Below are 14101 nucleotides of genomic sequence, written 5' to 3'. Positions count from 1 at the left end.
TGACTACTGGCCTATTGATGAGCTCCGGTATGTCAATGAATAATATTGTATAATATACAGTAAATATATATATATACTAATATATAAACATATCGATAGTTTTATTAAAAATTATAGATTTAAAAAATATATATTTAAACAACTTATTTGATTTAATAAATTAAATATTTAAAATTATTTTATTAAAAAATTAAATAAATATGTATAGAGTTTACATATATATACAGTATATATATATTATCGTATATTACTATACTGTATACAGTGTATAACATAATATTTATACAATATATGATTTTAAATAAAAATAAATACATTTTTAATTTAAAAAAAATTGTTAATTTTTTGAAATTAAATTTATAATTTCAGTATTACTTATAATAATTTTATTCAAAATGTATTTAACGACTACAACACCGACATTGGCCGCCAACCAGACAACACTGAGGGTATGAACCACTACAACAATAGTAGGCCGAACAGGGAGACGAACATATATAACAGTCATTGGATTTAATACCAGTCCTATTGTTGGCAATCATATGACCTATAGATGGATGGATCGGTAGATAATTAAAGTAATGATTTTTTATTAAATATTAAAATGTTATATAATTTTTTGATTAAATGAATGAATGCAAACCCTCTTCAAAGTTATAGACTTTTTTCAATGTCTTTGAATAATCCAAATCATTGTCAGACAAAACTAATAAATAAAATTAAAAAAAAATTAATATTTAATAATTAGTTTTTGTTTTTTATAAATCAATTTAATACAAACCCAAAGCAATGAATGTCAGCAAACAAAAAACCGATACAATTATTGAACGCATTTTTTAAAAAAATAATTATAATATTAGTTTATAATTAATATAAAAAATATAAAAATTTATTTGATTTCTCTATAAACTATAATTTCAATGTCTTTATATATATATACCATAATTTTTTTTACTTATTATTTACTTAATTATAACTTTATTAATGCAATAATTTGTTTTTATCTAAACGTTTTAAAAATAATCTTTTTTTTCCACAATAAATAAATAAATATTACTTATCTTTTAATATTAAAAAAATAGTATTATATAATTAAAACAAAAAAAATTAAGTTTATTAAATAATAATGATAATAATAATAATATCAATTACATTTTGTTTATATTTCTAGTAATTATTGTTATAAATTTTAATTTGATATTATTTGATAATTTATAAATTAAAAAACAATTTTATTTTTTTCATATTTACTGATATTTAGTAGATATTTTAAAAAATATATATATTTATTTAAATAAACTGTAAATTATAATCAATTGAGCTTATAATCATTTATTAGTGCAATTCAATAATAAAAAAAAACAATTAAATTTCAAAGTCAATAAATATTGCATTATTTTTTGTTGTTGATAAATAATCTCTGTTTTCATTTAAATTTATATAATTTATTTTACAACAAAAAATAAAATAAGATTATTATGAAATATATTAATTTTTTATTGATAATTAATTTAACAATTATAGAGAAAACTTTTTATTTAATGGAAAACTATGTAAAAACTAAATTTATTATTATTTTAATATAATTTTAATATAATTTTAATATGCAATTTGTTAATTAAAATTTATTTATATATTTTTTATTTTCATAATCTTATTGAAACTTTTGTTTAGTATATTTTATTATAATCTAAAAAAATGTTTGTTTTAACATATATTATATAATTTAATTTATAAAAAAATAGTTAATGCTAAAATTGTAGTTAAAACTAAATATATTGCTAATTTGTTATTTTGCAAAAATTTTATTAATATATTTTTTAATAAATCATAATTAAATTTTAAAAGATTAATATTTTATAATATTTATTGTTGTTTTTTTTATTTATTTAAGTATAACTTAAAAATATATAATTATAATATTTTTAAAAATATAAAACTAATATAATAATAAATAGGATATATACCAACAACAAAAATTCACAAAAATTAATATGTAAATAGTTTGTGAAAAATAAAATAAAGTTTTCTAAATATTTATTTATTATAACTTAAAACAATTGTTATTATCAGTAAATTATTATTATTATTATTATTTAAAAAATAAAAAATTATTATTACATATTTAATTTTTTATTTATTTAATATATATTTATTAATTTAATGTATTACATACATGTATATATATATATATATATATAGTTGAAAATATAATTAATTACTTAAAAAATAATTTATTTTTTTTAATTAAAATATTTTTTCAACGATTACAACACCGACATTGGCCGTCAATAATACAACAAATAGGATCCGTATAATTGCAGCAAATGATTGAACAGGGAGGTTGAGGCCAACATTGAAAACAGTCAACTGATTCAATAATACCAGTGCTGTTGGTGTTGTTGTTGTTGTTGTGGACAACCATATGATAACCTATAGACCTATAGTTGAAATATCGGTTGAATTATTTGAATTAATTTTTTTTTAAAAATTTAACATTGTTTTTATTAATTATTAAATGCAAACCATTTTTTGTTGAAGTCATAGACGGTATATGTTTTAGTAGTCGACAACAGTTTGTCTTTCAATGACTTTGGATAAACCAAATCATTGTTTAATAAAACTTTTTTTTATATATAATTTAAATAAAATATTTCAATAATAACTTAGTTTTTTTTTAAAAACTTTTAAATATATATCAAATATAATACAAACCCAAAACAATAAATGCCAGCAAAAAAACCGATACAACTATTGATCGCATTGTTAGTCTAATTGTATATTAGATTAAAATTTTAATTTTTTTAAAAACATTTGTTTTATTTAGTAATGATTTTTTTCTGAATCAGTTTTAAATGTTTATATATATAATATATATATTTATATACAGTATATATATATATATATATATATATATATATATATATATATATATATATATATATATATCTTAAAAATTTAATTGTTTTCATAACTTAATCTTTTTTTTATCTCTAAAAAAATTTTATTTTCTAAAATTAATTACTAACTTATCTAAAAATTAATAAATAATTACCAAACAGTTTACTGTATTACATTAACAAACTTTATAATCTTTAAAATTACCTTGATAATTTTGTTGTTGTTGCACATTTTTATTTTCAATACAACAACCAACAAAAATATTATTTACTTAAACTACAGTAAACTTAAATATTGATAAAAAAAATAAATAAATCTAATTAGAAATATAATATAACTTAATATTTATGTAATACCTTAACAAATATTTACATTATTATTACATTATATACATCATTAACATCATTAACATTATGAAAAAAAATTAAAATTTTATATTCAATATTAATTTTAAACATTTAAACATTAAAATATATATTTAAAAAACATTATTTTATTTATTTTTTAAATTTTCTAATAATAAGTTGTATCCAATTATATTATACAAAACAAAACAAAAATAGTTAATAATTTATTATGTAATTAAATTGATAACAGTTGATAAATTGTATTAATTAATTAATTTTATTACATTATTAATAAGTATAGTACATATCTATTACATATAAATTGAATTTTGTTTTTTAATCAAATATGTCTTTTTATTTAACGACTACAACACCGACATTGGCCGCCAACCAGACAACACTGAGGGTATGAACCACTGCAACAATAGTAGGCCGAACAGGGAGACGAACATATATAACAGTCATTGGATTTAATACCAGTCCTATTGTTGGCAATCATATGACCTAATGGATGGATGGATCGGTAGATAATTAAAGTAATGATTTTTTATTAAATATTAAAATGTTATATAATTTTTTGATTAAATGAATGAATGCAAACCCTCTTCAAAGTTATAGACTTTTTTCAATGTCTTTGAATACTTCAAATCATTGTCAGACAAAACTAATAAATAAAATAAAAAAAATTTTTTAATAATAGTTTTGTTTTTATAAATCAATTTATAATACAAACCCAAAGCAATGAATGTTAGCAACAAAACCGATACAACTATTGAACGCATTGTGTTATATAAATGTTTAGTTAATTTAATAATTATTATATTTATTAAAATATTAATTTATTTTTTGATATCTTATTGTTTTTTTCTAAAGCAATTTGCTTACTATATATACCTTTAAAAAAATTTAATTGTTTTACTCAATTGAAATGCAATTGTTTTTTTTATCTCAATGGTTGCAATATTTGTTTGTTATTTTTTTCAAATATATAAATATATAATAATTATCAATTGTATGAATTAAATAATATAATTTTGTTTTAACTAATATACAGTATATTAAACTGTATATCTATGTATAAAAAAGATAAAAAATTACTGTTATATAATAATAATAATAATATTATTATTATTATTATTTATCTTTACCTGTACTTAACTATACAATAATGATTAAAACTAGTAAATCAAAATAAAATTGTATATTTAAAAAAATAGTAAAAATAAGTAAATTTTAATTAAAAAAACATTTGAATACATAATATAATAGATTTTTAGTTTATTATAAACTGATATTTAATTTATTGTTTAAAAAATTGTAAAATTCTTAACAATTTATTATTTCAAATTTTAATTTATTTTTAATAACATATTTATTTATTTATTTTTTAAGTTTATTAAATTTCAATTTTAAAAGTTTATTAATATTTTATATAAATTTAGTTTTGTTAACCTAGAAAAAATGCTGCAAATATTATAACAATTTTTTTTTAATTTTACTAATTATTACATATTTTAATTGAAATAAATTATCGCACGCTTTATTTTTTTTATTTATATTTATATTACAAACTAAATATTTACAAACTATTTGTTTATAATATTTATTTGTTTAACTAATTATCTGATAAAAAGTTTGATATTAATATTATATAATTAATTACTAATATATATAATTAGTTTGTAATTAATATTAAATAATTGACATTGTTAAAAATAAAATAATATTATTTATTTTTGTACATTATACATAAATTTTTAAAAATTTCAATATATATATATCTCCTAACTGTTTAAAAATAATACATTAAACTTATGCTAAGTGTTTAAATTGTTGGCCAGCGGTAATTCGCGCGCATTCATCAGCCAATCAAAATTGATTTCTAATTTCATTGTTATATTAATTAAGTACAGTATGTGCCAAATATATAAACAAATTTCACTTATAAATATATTTATTAATAATATTTATTATAAAGTTATTTGAAATATTATTTAATTAAAGAAAATGTATAAATTATATTTAAAACAATAAGTAATTTACATAATAGTTACATACGAGTTATATTACACATACAGTAATATTTAAATATAATATTGGATAATAAAAAAAAATAATTACAAATATAAATTATCATATTAAGAATATTAAATTTTAATAATTAAAAGTATTAAATAATATTTATATAATTATTAAAATATAATAAAAATCTATTATTTTTTACTATAATATAATTAAGTTATAATCAAATAAAACTTAAAATTAATAAAAAAATTACATTTAATAAAAAAGTAAAAGTATAAATTATTAGTATTACACACAAAAAAGTCTACAAATAATATAAATGTATTAAACAAAAAATGTTATTTAAAAACAATATTTAAACAAAAATTATAATACAATTAAATATAAAGAACAAATAAACACGAAAATCAAGTTTAAAATATACATTTTAAAAACATTTTAATTATTAAATCAATATAATTAATAATTAATTAATTAAAATCAGTCATACAAAGCATTTGAGAAAATCCAATCATAAAGTTGAATAATTTTTATTTTAAAAATATATATTGTTATGGTATCAAAACTATCGCATAATGATATAAATGCCATTTATATAATCTCAACAATATATTTTTTTCAAAATAAAAATTCACAAACTGACCCTTATATATTTTGCATTAATATGAGGTGATGTCTCAAATGAACTGTATCTTTGATTAAAATATCAACAAAATTTGATATATTAAATATTTAATTAAGCAATTATTTTATATCCAAGATGTTTTTGGAAACATGACAGTGATTTGTCCATCGTCTTTGCACATAATGGTTTTTTGCAACTTTCACACATAAATGATGTTTGCTTACGTGGTTTTTGATCTTTGAAACAAATATAACAATCCATAACATTTGATCTGCTGGTAGATTTAATTGATACGAGTTTTGAGTTAACACAACTATTACGAAATACATTGTGATGGATATGTTCAGTATTATTGATTAAACGAATAGCGATTTGCTTTTTGAAAGCTTCTGATGGCATTGGTTTAATAGTTGATGATTTGTAAATAACATAACAGTTATTCATCGACACATTTGTAATTAAATGCCAAACTACTTGGGGCCAAAATGCTACTCGATGGCTGTAGTGATGGTAACTCAGTTTTTGGTCATATATATCTACACCCGCCATAAATTTTGTGTACTGTCGAATAATGTTTGGGACATTTATTGTTGATGTGATATTTTGTGATAAAATACGTTCTTTTTGGACTTCTCCTTTAGTTAAATGTGTCGATATTGCAGTAACTAATTTATTGTCAAACCATTGAACACAACATATTTTCCCATTTCGCATATAGATGGGACCTCTTTTTGTTTTGTTCAATTTTTCAGAGTTAGTGAATGGCTTTTTGAAATTAATAGGAAGTCCTTTGCGGTTGATTCTGATAGTACCTGTGATACCAATATTTCGATTTATTAATGATTTGGCCAAAGGTATTGATGTATAAAAATTATCGGTGTAAACTTCATGACCAGAAAATTCACCAACATGTTCTAACAATTTCAAAACAATTTGTTCACTAAAGCTTTCTGTCCCTTTATCATTAGTGGAATGGCAATGCCAATTTAGCATAAATCCTGTTGAGGATTCGCAAAGAACGTAAAACTTAATACCGCGCTTATGGGATTTATTAGGCATGTATTGAGCTTGGCTAAATTTGCCATGAAATCCAATCAAACTTTCATCAACTGTTAATTCCTTGTTTGGTTGATACAATAGTTGACTGATTTTAGGCATATGGTCTAATAATAATCTTACTCTAAACAATGGGTCATTAAGTTCCATAGTTGCAATATCTGAATTTTGATTGTGAAAATGCATAGAACGTTTGATTGTCAGATATCTCTGTTGTGTCATTGCATTAGAAATTAATTCTGTTTTATAAAGCGAATCGTTTGACCAATGAGACTTTTCTTGTGGAATTTGCTTTAATCCCATCAATATTTGGATACCAATAAAAATTTTAAGTTCATTCAAATTAATTAGTTCAAAATTGTCTCTGTGTTTTAGTCCATATTCATTGGAACAATTAAGAATATTTTGTAAAAATTCATCGCAAAAGTATTGTTCAAACAGTAAAGTAGGATTTGCGGGTATGTCAATGAGTGCACCTGGTGTTTTATCAAAATGAGGCAACCAATCATTTGCGTCACAATTATCACACTCCCATAAATCACTAATGTCATTTATTTGTGAACTAACGAAATTTTCATTATCACTATTGTCACTGTTTTCAATATCACATTCATTATTATTATTATTATTATCACTATTAAACACTAATGAATAAATTTCATCATCCTCACTAGAATCATTCAAATCCATTCTGTAATTATATTAATAAAAAACAAAAATATTTAGTTATTAAAATGAAATTAATATTAAAAACAATTCTATTTTTATAATTTGATTGGTTAATTTGTAATTATGTTCATAAAAGTTGTTTTTTATTTGTCTGAAAATTTGATATCTACATTCATACCGCGAAGCATATATATTTACAATAAATTATATAATTTAGGATTTGTTATAATGTTTTTAATAATTAAGTTTTAAGCGTTAATTAATGCATAACTTTAATATGTTTTCAAGACATAGTGTTTCTTAGAAATTTTCTATGTATTTTTCAATATATATATTAGTACACAAATTTATTTTAATTTTTATTAATTTTTCTACAATTAAAAAATCTTATTTTTTCTTCAAAAATTTGTTTTTCAACAAATTCACAAAATAATCTATGAAATTTGAATGCGGCTAATTTATATACTAGATTTTTATAATCATTATAATTAGTGGGAATATCTATATAAATTTTTGGAAATGATGGGACAATTAACTCAAATTTTTTAAATTTTGTGAAATTTTTTGGATTATTTTTCTGATATTTTTTAAATGTTTTAATATAGTTAAATTTATGATTATTTAAACTATAACATATTGTAAAAAAATTTAATGCTTTTTTTGGGTTTTTATTAATATTTATAGCAAATGATTCTGGGGTATATTTAGACAATCGCTTATATTTATTATTAATTAAAATATGAGCTGTTGTCATAATTTTGAAAAAATTATATTTAAATATTTTTATTTTAAAAATAAATATTGTTATAGTAATAAAACTATTTTATCGCTTTAAATTTAGATCTCAACAATATATTTTTTTCAAAATAAAAATACCCAAACTGAACCTTATAGATATTTAGCACTAATATGAGTCTCAAACATGAATTAAATGCACTGACACACTATGGAAGTTAGCAATGCTATGCAGTAAAGTCATAACAATAGGCGCTGCAACTATTATACATATAAAGTCAATTTGCATGTATAAGTTAGAGGAAATCTATCGGTGCTTATATGTTTGATGTATGGTCTCAAATGTACTGTATATTTTGAGAAACTGTAACTTTTTTTTAAAAATGTTATAAAATTAATATATATAGCGTATCGTACAAACAAAATTTTAAATTTTTTTTATAACTTGGCATTAAAGCCTAATCCATGAAAATATCTTAAATAGTTAAACAATTTTTACAAAATAAACCTTAAATATAATTAAATCGACAGAATATTTGACAAACAATACGGGTGTAATGTCATCCAGTGTTAGTGTCAATGATTGCAATGATTTCGGTAAAACATACGACTTATAGGCAGTTAATATATCAGTCAATTGGATATTAAAATCATAACTATCAGTGATGTTCAATGTCTTTAAGTTTGGCAAACTAGCGATAATGGGTATAATCGGTTTAGTGAACCGCTGGTCACTACTAATTGATCACCGTATGTGAACAAACAATTCACTGATTATTGTCTGAATTTTGTTAATTGTATAAAACAGTCGTTCAATTGTCAATATTGATGTCCGCTTTGATGAATTGTGTCTTCACATGTAATGAAAGTTTCGGTCAGTTGTTTGAAATAAATCGCCGGTAAAATCAGTATCAAAATTAGTTGACAAAATAATATTCAATTGTCTCAATTGTTTCATTTGTTCAAAACCTGTGATTAATGGCTGATAATTATTATTATCGTCAATAGTTATTTATAAATAAGTCCAATGATGTCAATTGATGGCCTTAAGTATCTTCAAACACGACAAACAGTGCGGCCGTAATGTTGTCCAGTGTTAGTGTCAATGATTGCAATGATTTCGGTAAAACATACGACTTATCGGCAGTTAATATATCAGACAATTGGATATTAAAATCGTAACTATCAGTGATGTTCAATGTCTAAGTTTGACAAACTCGGCAATCCGTACAATCGGTTTAGCAAACCGCTGGTGAGTACTAACTTATCGCTGTATGCGAGCAAACAATCCACTGATTATTGCATCAATTGTGGACACAGTCTCTTAAGAAGTTTACTATCAAATACCAGATGTGTTTCAGTATTGAATATCAATGACTGCCACTGATTGTAGACTTAGTCTGTTATCAATTGCCTGATGTGATGGCCGCCACTGTTCAATGTTTGGCTGAAGACACTGATAACACATAAATACAGTAATCAAGTGATTATACAATCAGTCATACAATTGGGTTATTAGTGTATTTTGATAACAAATACAAATATATATAAACAACAAATAAATTGCAAAAATAGTTTTTAGTCAACAAATGAGTCCATCGAGTGATCGGTTAATAGTTTGGCGTTAAATATGCAGTAAAGGTGTCGACAATTGCCATAACAAACACATATAACATATATTTACTGTAAATTTCACTTCAATGCGATTGTGAGTCCAATACACTAAATCACTGATACATTGCATTCAATAGACAACAACAACACTGTCTATAGGTTTCTCATTCAAGTCAATGTAAAAAATTTAATTATATAAAACTATATTAGCAATAATGTGTTTTACTGTACTAAAAATTTAAGCGCTAAAAATATGATTGATTTTGATTGGTCCAAAAGCTTAAAATTAGATCACGTGGTTTTGTGAAAAATTCACAGAATAATCAGTTAGCGATATATGATTTTTTGTGAATTTTTCACAAATACTATCTCACGAGATATATAGTTTCTTAAGTTTTAAATATAACAATTAATGTTTAATTAATATTAATTTATTAAATAAAAATAAAAATTGTACGATAAATTGTATTTAATTAAAAAATTTAATTTAATTAAAAAAAATATTATCTAATTATGAAAAAATTATAAAACAATTGTATCATTTATATTATTTAGTTATATTTTAATTTTGCTAATCTATAATACAAAATTTTCTATTAAAAAAATAAAATAAAACTGTAACATATAAATAGATTTATTTATTTATATATTTATAATAATATTTTATAATTAATAAAAATAGTCCTATCATGCATTCAGCTTTGTAATATAATTTTTTTAAAATAATTTATTTTATATTTTAAACTATATTAGAAGTTAAATATTTTATTGTTTTTCATATATTTATTTATAAGACCAGTAAATATGTTTATTTAAATTTGTGCCCAAAAATTAATTGTAATTTAAATATTTTAAGTATATATATATATAAATTAACTTGATTCAATATAATTAAATGTTATTAAAAATTGTGAAAACATTTTTTGTAATAGCATTTAGTTTATTATATTTATTAAAATATCGTAATTTAATTAAAAAATATTCAATACATTAATATTATATATATATACTAGTTATTAAATACAAAAAAATACAAAGTGTTGAAAATCTATAAAAGATTTTTTTAAGAAAAAAATTAATCATAATAACATGTATTATTTATTTTATTGTATTAATATTTATTTAAAAAAAATTATATTTATATTATAAAAAATTTATATTATATTATTATTTACAGTTTATAAAGTTTTCAAGCATTTTATTTATTAAAACAAATTAGTTTATTAATTAATTAATTTCTCTCTCTCTCTCTCTCTCTCTCTCTCTCTCTAAAAATTAATTGGCATTTCATCGACGCTAACATTGGCCGTCAATTCAATGTCCAAACCGTTGTGTACACCGCTTACAGTTAGTGTCATCTTTTTATTAGGAGGACGACTGTCCTCCCCATCATCGGTGCCGATATCGTCGACCGCTACGATCAACTGTTTGATATCATTAAACTGTTGGCCATTAATGGCTACTATTGTTTCATCAATTAGTTCACTATAACAACAACAACAACAAAATAATTAATAAAATTAATTAATTTTTTAATTATTTTAATATTGAAATATATATACTGTACTGTAGATTGATGTCCGGTTTTATTGACTGAATACCCGGCAGTAGATGATTGCCACCAACCGAGACACCAGTTTGCGGTAAAAACCCGCGAATAGTTGCCAAACCGGTGTCGACGTCTACAGCATAGATCAGACCCAGCTTTCGTCCTACCGTTCCTCTCAACAACCAATTTGTATGTCTGTCCTCCACTACTAGCGGTAACTTTGTTTGTATATAGGTTTTAGCTCTTTTGATAAAATCTAGTAAACAATTTATATATATTTTTTAATTATTATTATTATTATTAGTTATCTAACCTATACATACCGTACACGTACTTATTATAAATGAAATAATAGGGTCCCTCATCATTGCCGGCCGATCCCCACAGTATACCCATAACACTGGCATCGGTATCGATGACAGGACCGCCAGAAAAACCGTAACCACTGCTAGCCGTATGATAGCTAATTGGTATACTATCGGCAGTACTACTATAGACCAGACTAACTGTATAGTAATCGTCGTCAATGTCCGCCGGATAGACCCCATGTCTGACTATTAGACCCGAACCGACAGTATTGAGTGTATCGCCTCCGCCACCAAAACTGGCTACCGGTTCGCCCAAATCCGGTGCCCAATCGTAATAGAGATGCAATTTTTCTAGTCTAATATTAGCCTCGCCTACATCCCGGAGCCGTATGATTGCCAGATCCAGATGCTGTTCAACATAGATGACATCGCCGTACAACTGTTCAATCAATTGATTGTTATTAATCCAGACCACAGTATGAGTACATCCTTGAACTACATGAGCATTGGTTATACAGAGATGATCGCTAGTGTCCACTACAATACCCGTACCGTTAGACAGTGTATACCTGCTGTCCGATAACGACACGCCGTACGGTATGATCACTGATTTTATGCACTTATTTTTGATGACTACCAGATCCAGGATATCGTTGTCGTCGTCACTATCGTCAAACATTTGTACCGATCGTAACCATCGGTTAATCGGATAACTCAATGACTGTCTGTCTTGTGATGGTTGCCATTGATGGCTGAAATGGTTGTACCGGCGGCTAACTGTCCCCAACATTGGTGCCGCCAATGATGGAACCGATAGAAACAAATCTAACAGTCTATTTGTATAGAGTTTTTCAATTTTTTTTTTTTGTAAAGTTTTATATAATAATATATAACTAACCGTTTATTTTGTGATAAACTATACAGTGATTTATATGATGAAAACATTTGATGTGTTTTTTTAGATAATAATAATAATAATATAATTAATTTACATAAACTACAGGTGCTGTCTATATATATATATATATATATATATATATCATATATTAATATATGTTTATTTTTATTTGCAACTAATTATTACTGTTTTTATTATACACATACAGAAAAAATAAAATATGAATAAATTTTTATTATACACTATAATAATAATATGAATTATAATATTTTGTTTGTTTAATTTACAACAATATATATTTATATATATTATATATGTATATATGTATATACTGTACTACAAGTATTGTTTTAATGCATTACATTATATAAAAATATTTGAATTATTTATTTTTGTATTTAAAATATTGTTTTTCATGTCTATTGAATAATTATGTATACATTTAAGCCTATACTGTATATTATGAGGTTTGTTAGTATTGCTAGGACTGTGCTATGCATGCCATCATCATCAGCATCACTGTCGGTGGTGGTGGTGGCGGTGATGGCATACAAACCATGGCCGACAAACAACAATCAACTAACTGTTTCAAACAAATGGTTACAAACTAGTCATAGATTCACTGAAACATTATCGTCAGCATTGCATCCATGGCTAACAACTAGACGATCGGCACATACTATCAATAATGATGTCGAGGACGATGACAACGACATCAATATTGTCGACATTAAGCACCGATGCAACGATAAAGTGGTCAAAATACTTGTCCCATCACTTGATAATAGTCACAAATTCGCTACAGTCGGTACCGGGTTTGTTGTTAGTGTAGGTAATGTTACCGAAATGTTAATCGTAACCAATGCACACGTAGTCCGCGGAAATCATTTACTGGAAGTTGACGTGAATTTTGATGGTCGTCAACAACAACGACTGCCGGCCACTGTTGTCTATGTAGAGCCGCACCGGGATCTGGCAATCGTACGTCTATTGTTAGCTGAAAACAGTAGTGAATCAATTGATAGCAAACTGTTTTCAACCGCAACAACTAATCTATTGGCCAAACCGTTGGCCACTATTGGTCCGACCAAACGTCGCGGCCGTAAATCATGTCAATCGGGTCATTGTATAGCCTGGTGTATACAGTGTAGGCATATCCAGGAACCTGACAGACCATTTCTAATGTTTTCATCGGAAGATCAGCCAATGACGATGCATACGGCACATGCATTGCCCGGCTATTCGGGTGGTGCGGTCTGGACTTCCCGGGCCACTGTATTCGGTGTCCAGAATATTGGCAAACTAACCTTAGGATTATATTATGCTAGCCTTGGATCAAGTGTTTTAGGTAATACTTAATAGTATTTTTTTGTT

General features: G+C 23.6%; 2 protein-coding genes and 1 long non-coding RNA gene across 3 annotated transcripts; all 3 read right to left on the bottom strand.

Annotated features, from left to right (window-relative positions):
* Positions 1-2266: 2266 nt before the first annotated feature.
* On the bottom strand, positions 2267-2798 carry LOC128956259 (uncharacterized). The gene is made up of 3 exons (XR_008484508.1): positions 2716-2798; positions 2527-2623; positions 2267-2441 (listed from the first exon to the last, which is right to left on the bottom strand). It is a non-coding gene; the product is annotated as an uncharacterized LOC128956259 (long non-coding RNA).
* Positions 2799-6009: 3211 nt separating this feature from the next.
* LOC128955085 (piggyBac transposable element-derived protein 4-like) lies at positions 6010-7644 on the bottom strand. The gene has a single exon (XM_054300722.1). It carries the CDS (start codon positions 7642-7644, stop codon positions 6010-6012), a length of 1635 nt encoding a protein of 544 aa, XP_054156697.1.
* A 3596-nt stretch (positions 7645-11240) lies between these two features.
* LOC128955083 (uncharacterized) lies at positions 11241-12619 on the bottom strand. The gene is made up of 3 exons (XM_054300720.1): positions 11845-12619; positions 11540-11777; positions 11241-11457 (listed from the first exon to the last, which is right to left on the bottom strand). The coding sequence occupies exons 1-3, from the start codon at positions 12617-12619 to the stop codon at positions 11241-11243; spliced, it is 1230 nt and encodes a 409-aa protein (XP_054156695.1).
* Between the last annotated feature and the right edge of the window lie 1482 nt (positions 12620-14101).

The sequence above is a fragment of the Oppia nitens genome, unplaced genomic scaffold (genome assembly GCF_028296485.1).
Source record: "Oppia nitens isolate AA-2021 unplaced genomic scaffold, nextdenovo-longstitch-racon4-pilon3 scaffold2_pilon_pilon_pilon, whole genome shotgun sequence".
Lineage (NCBI taxonomy): Eukaryota > Metazoa > Arthropoda > Arachnida > Sarcoptiformes > Oppiidae > Oppia > Oppia nitens.
Note: the sequence above shows the minus strand (reverse complement) of the source record. Positions and strands in the feature narration are given on the sequence as shown.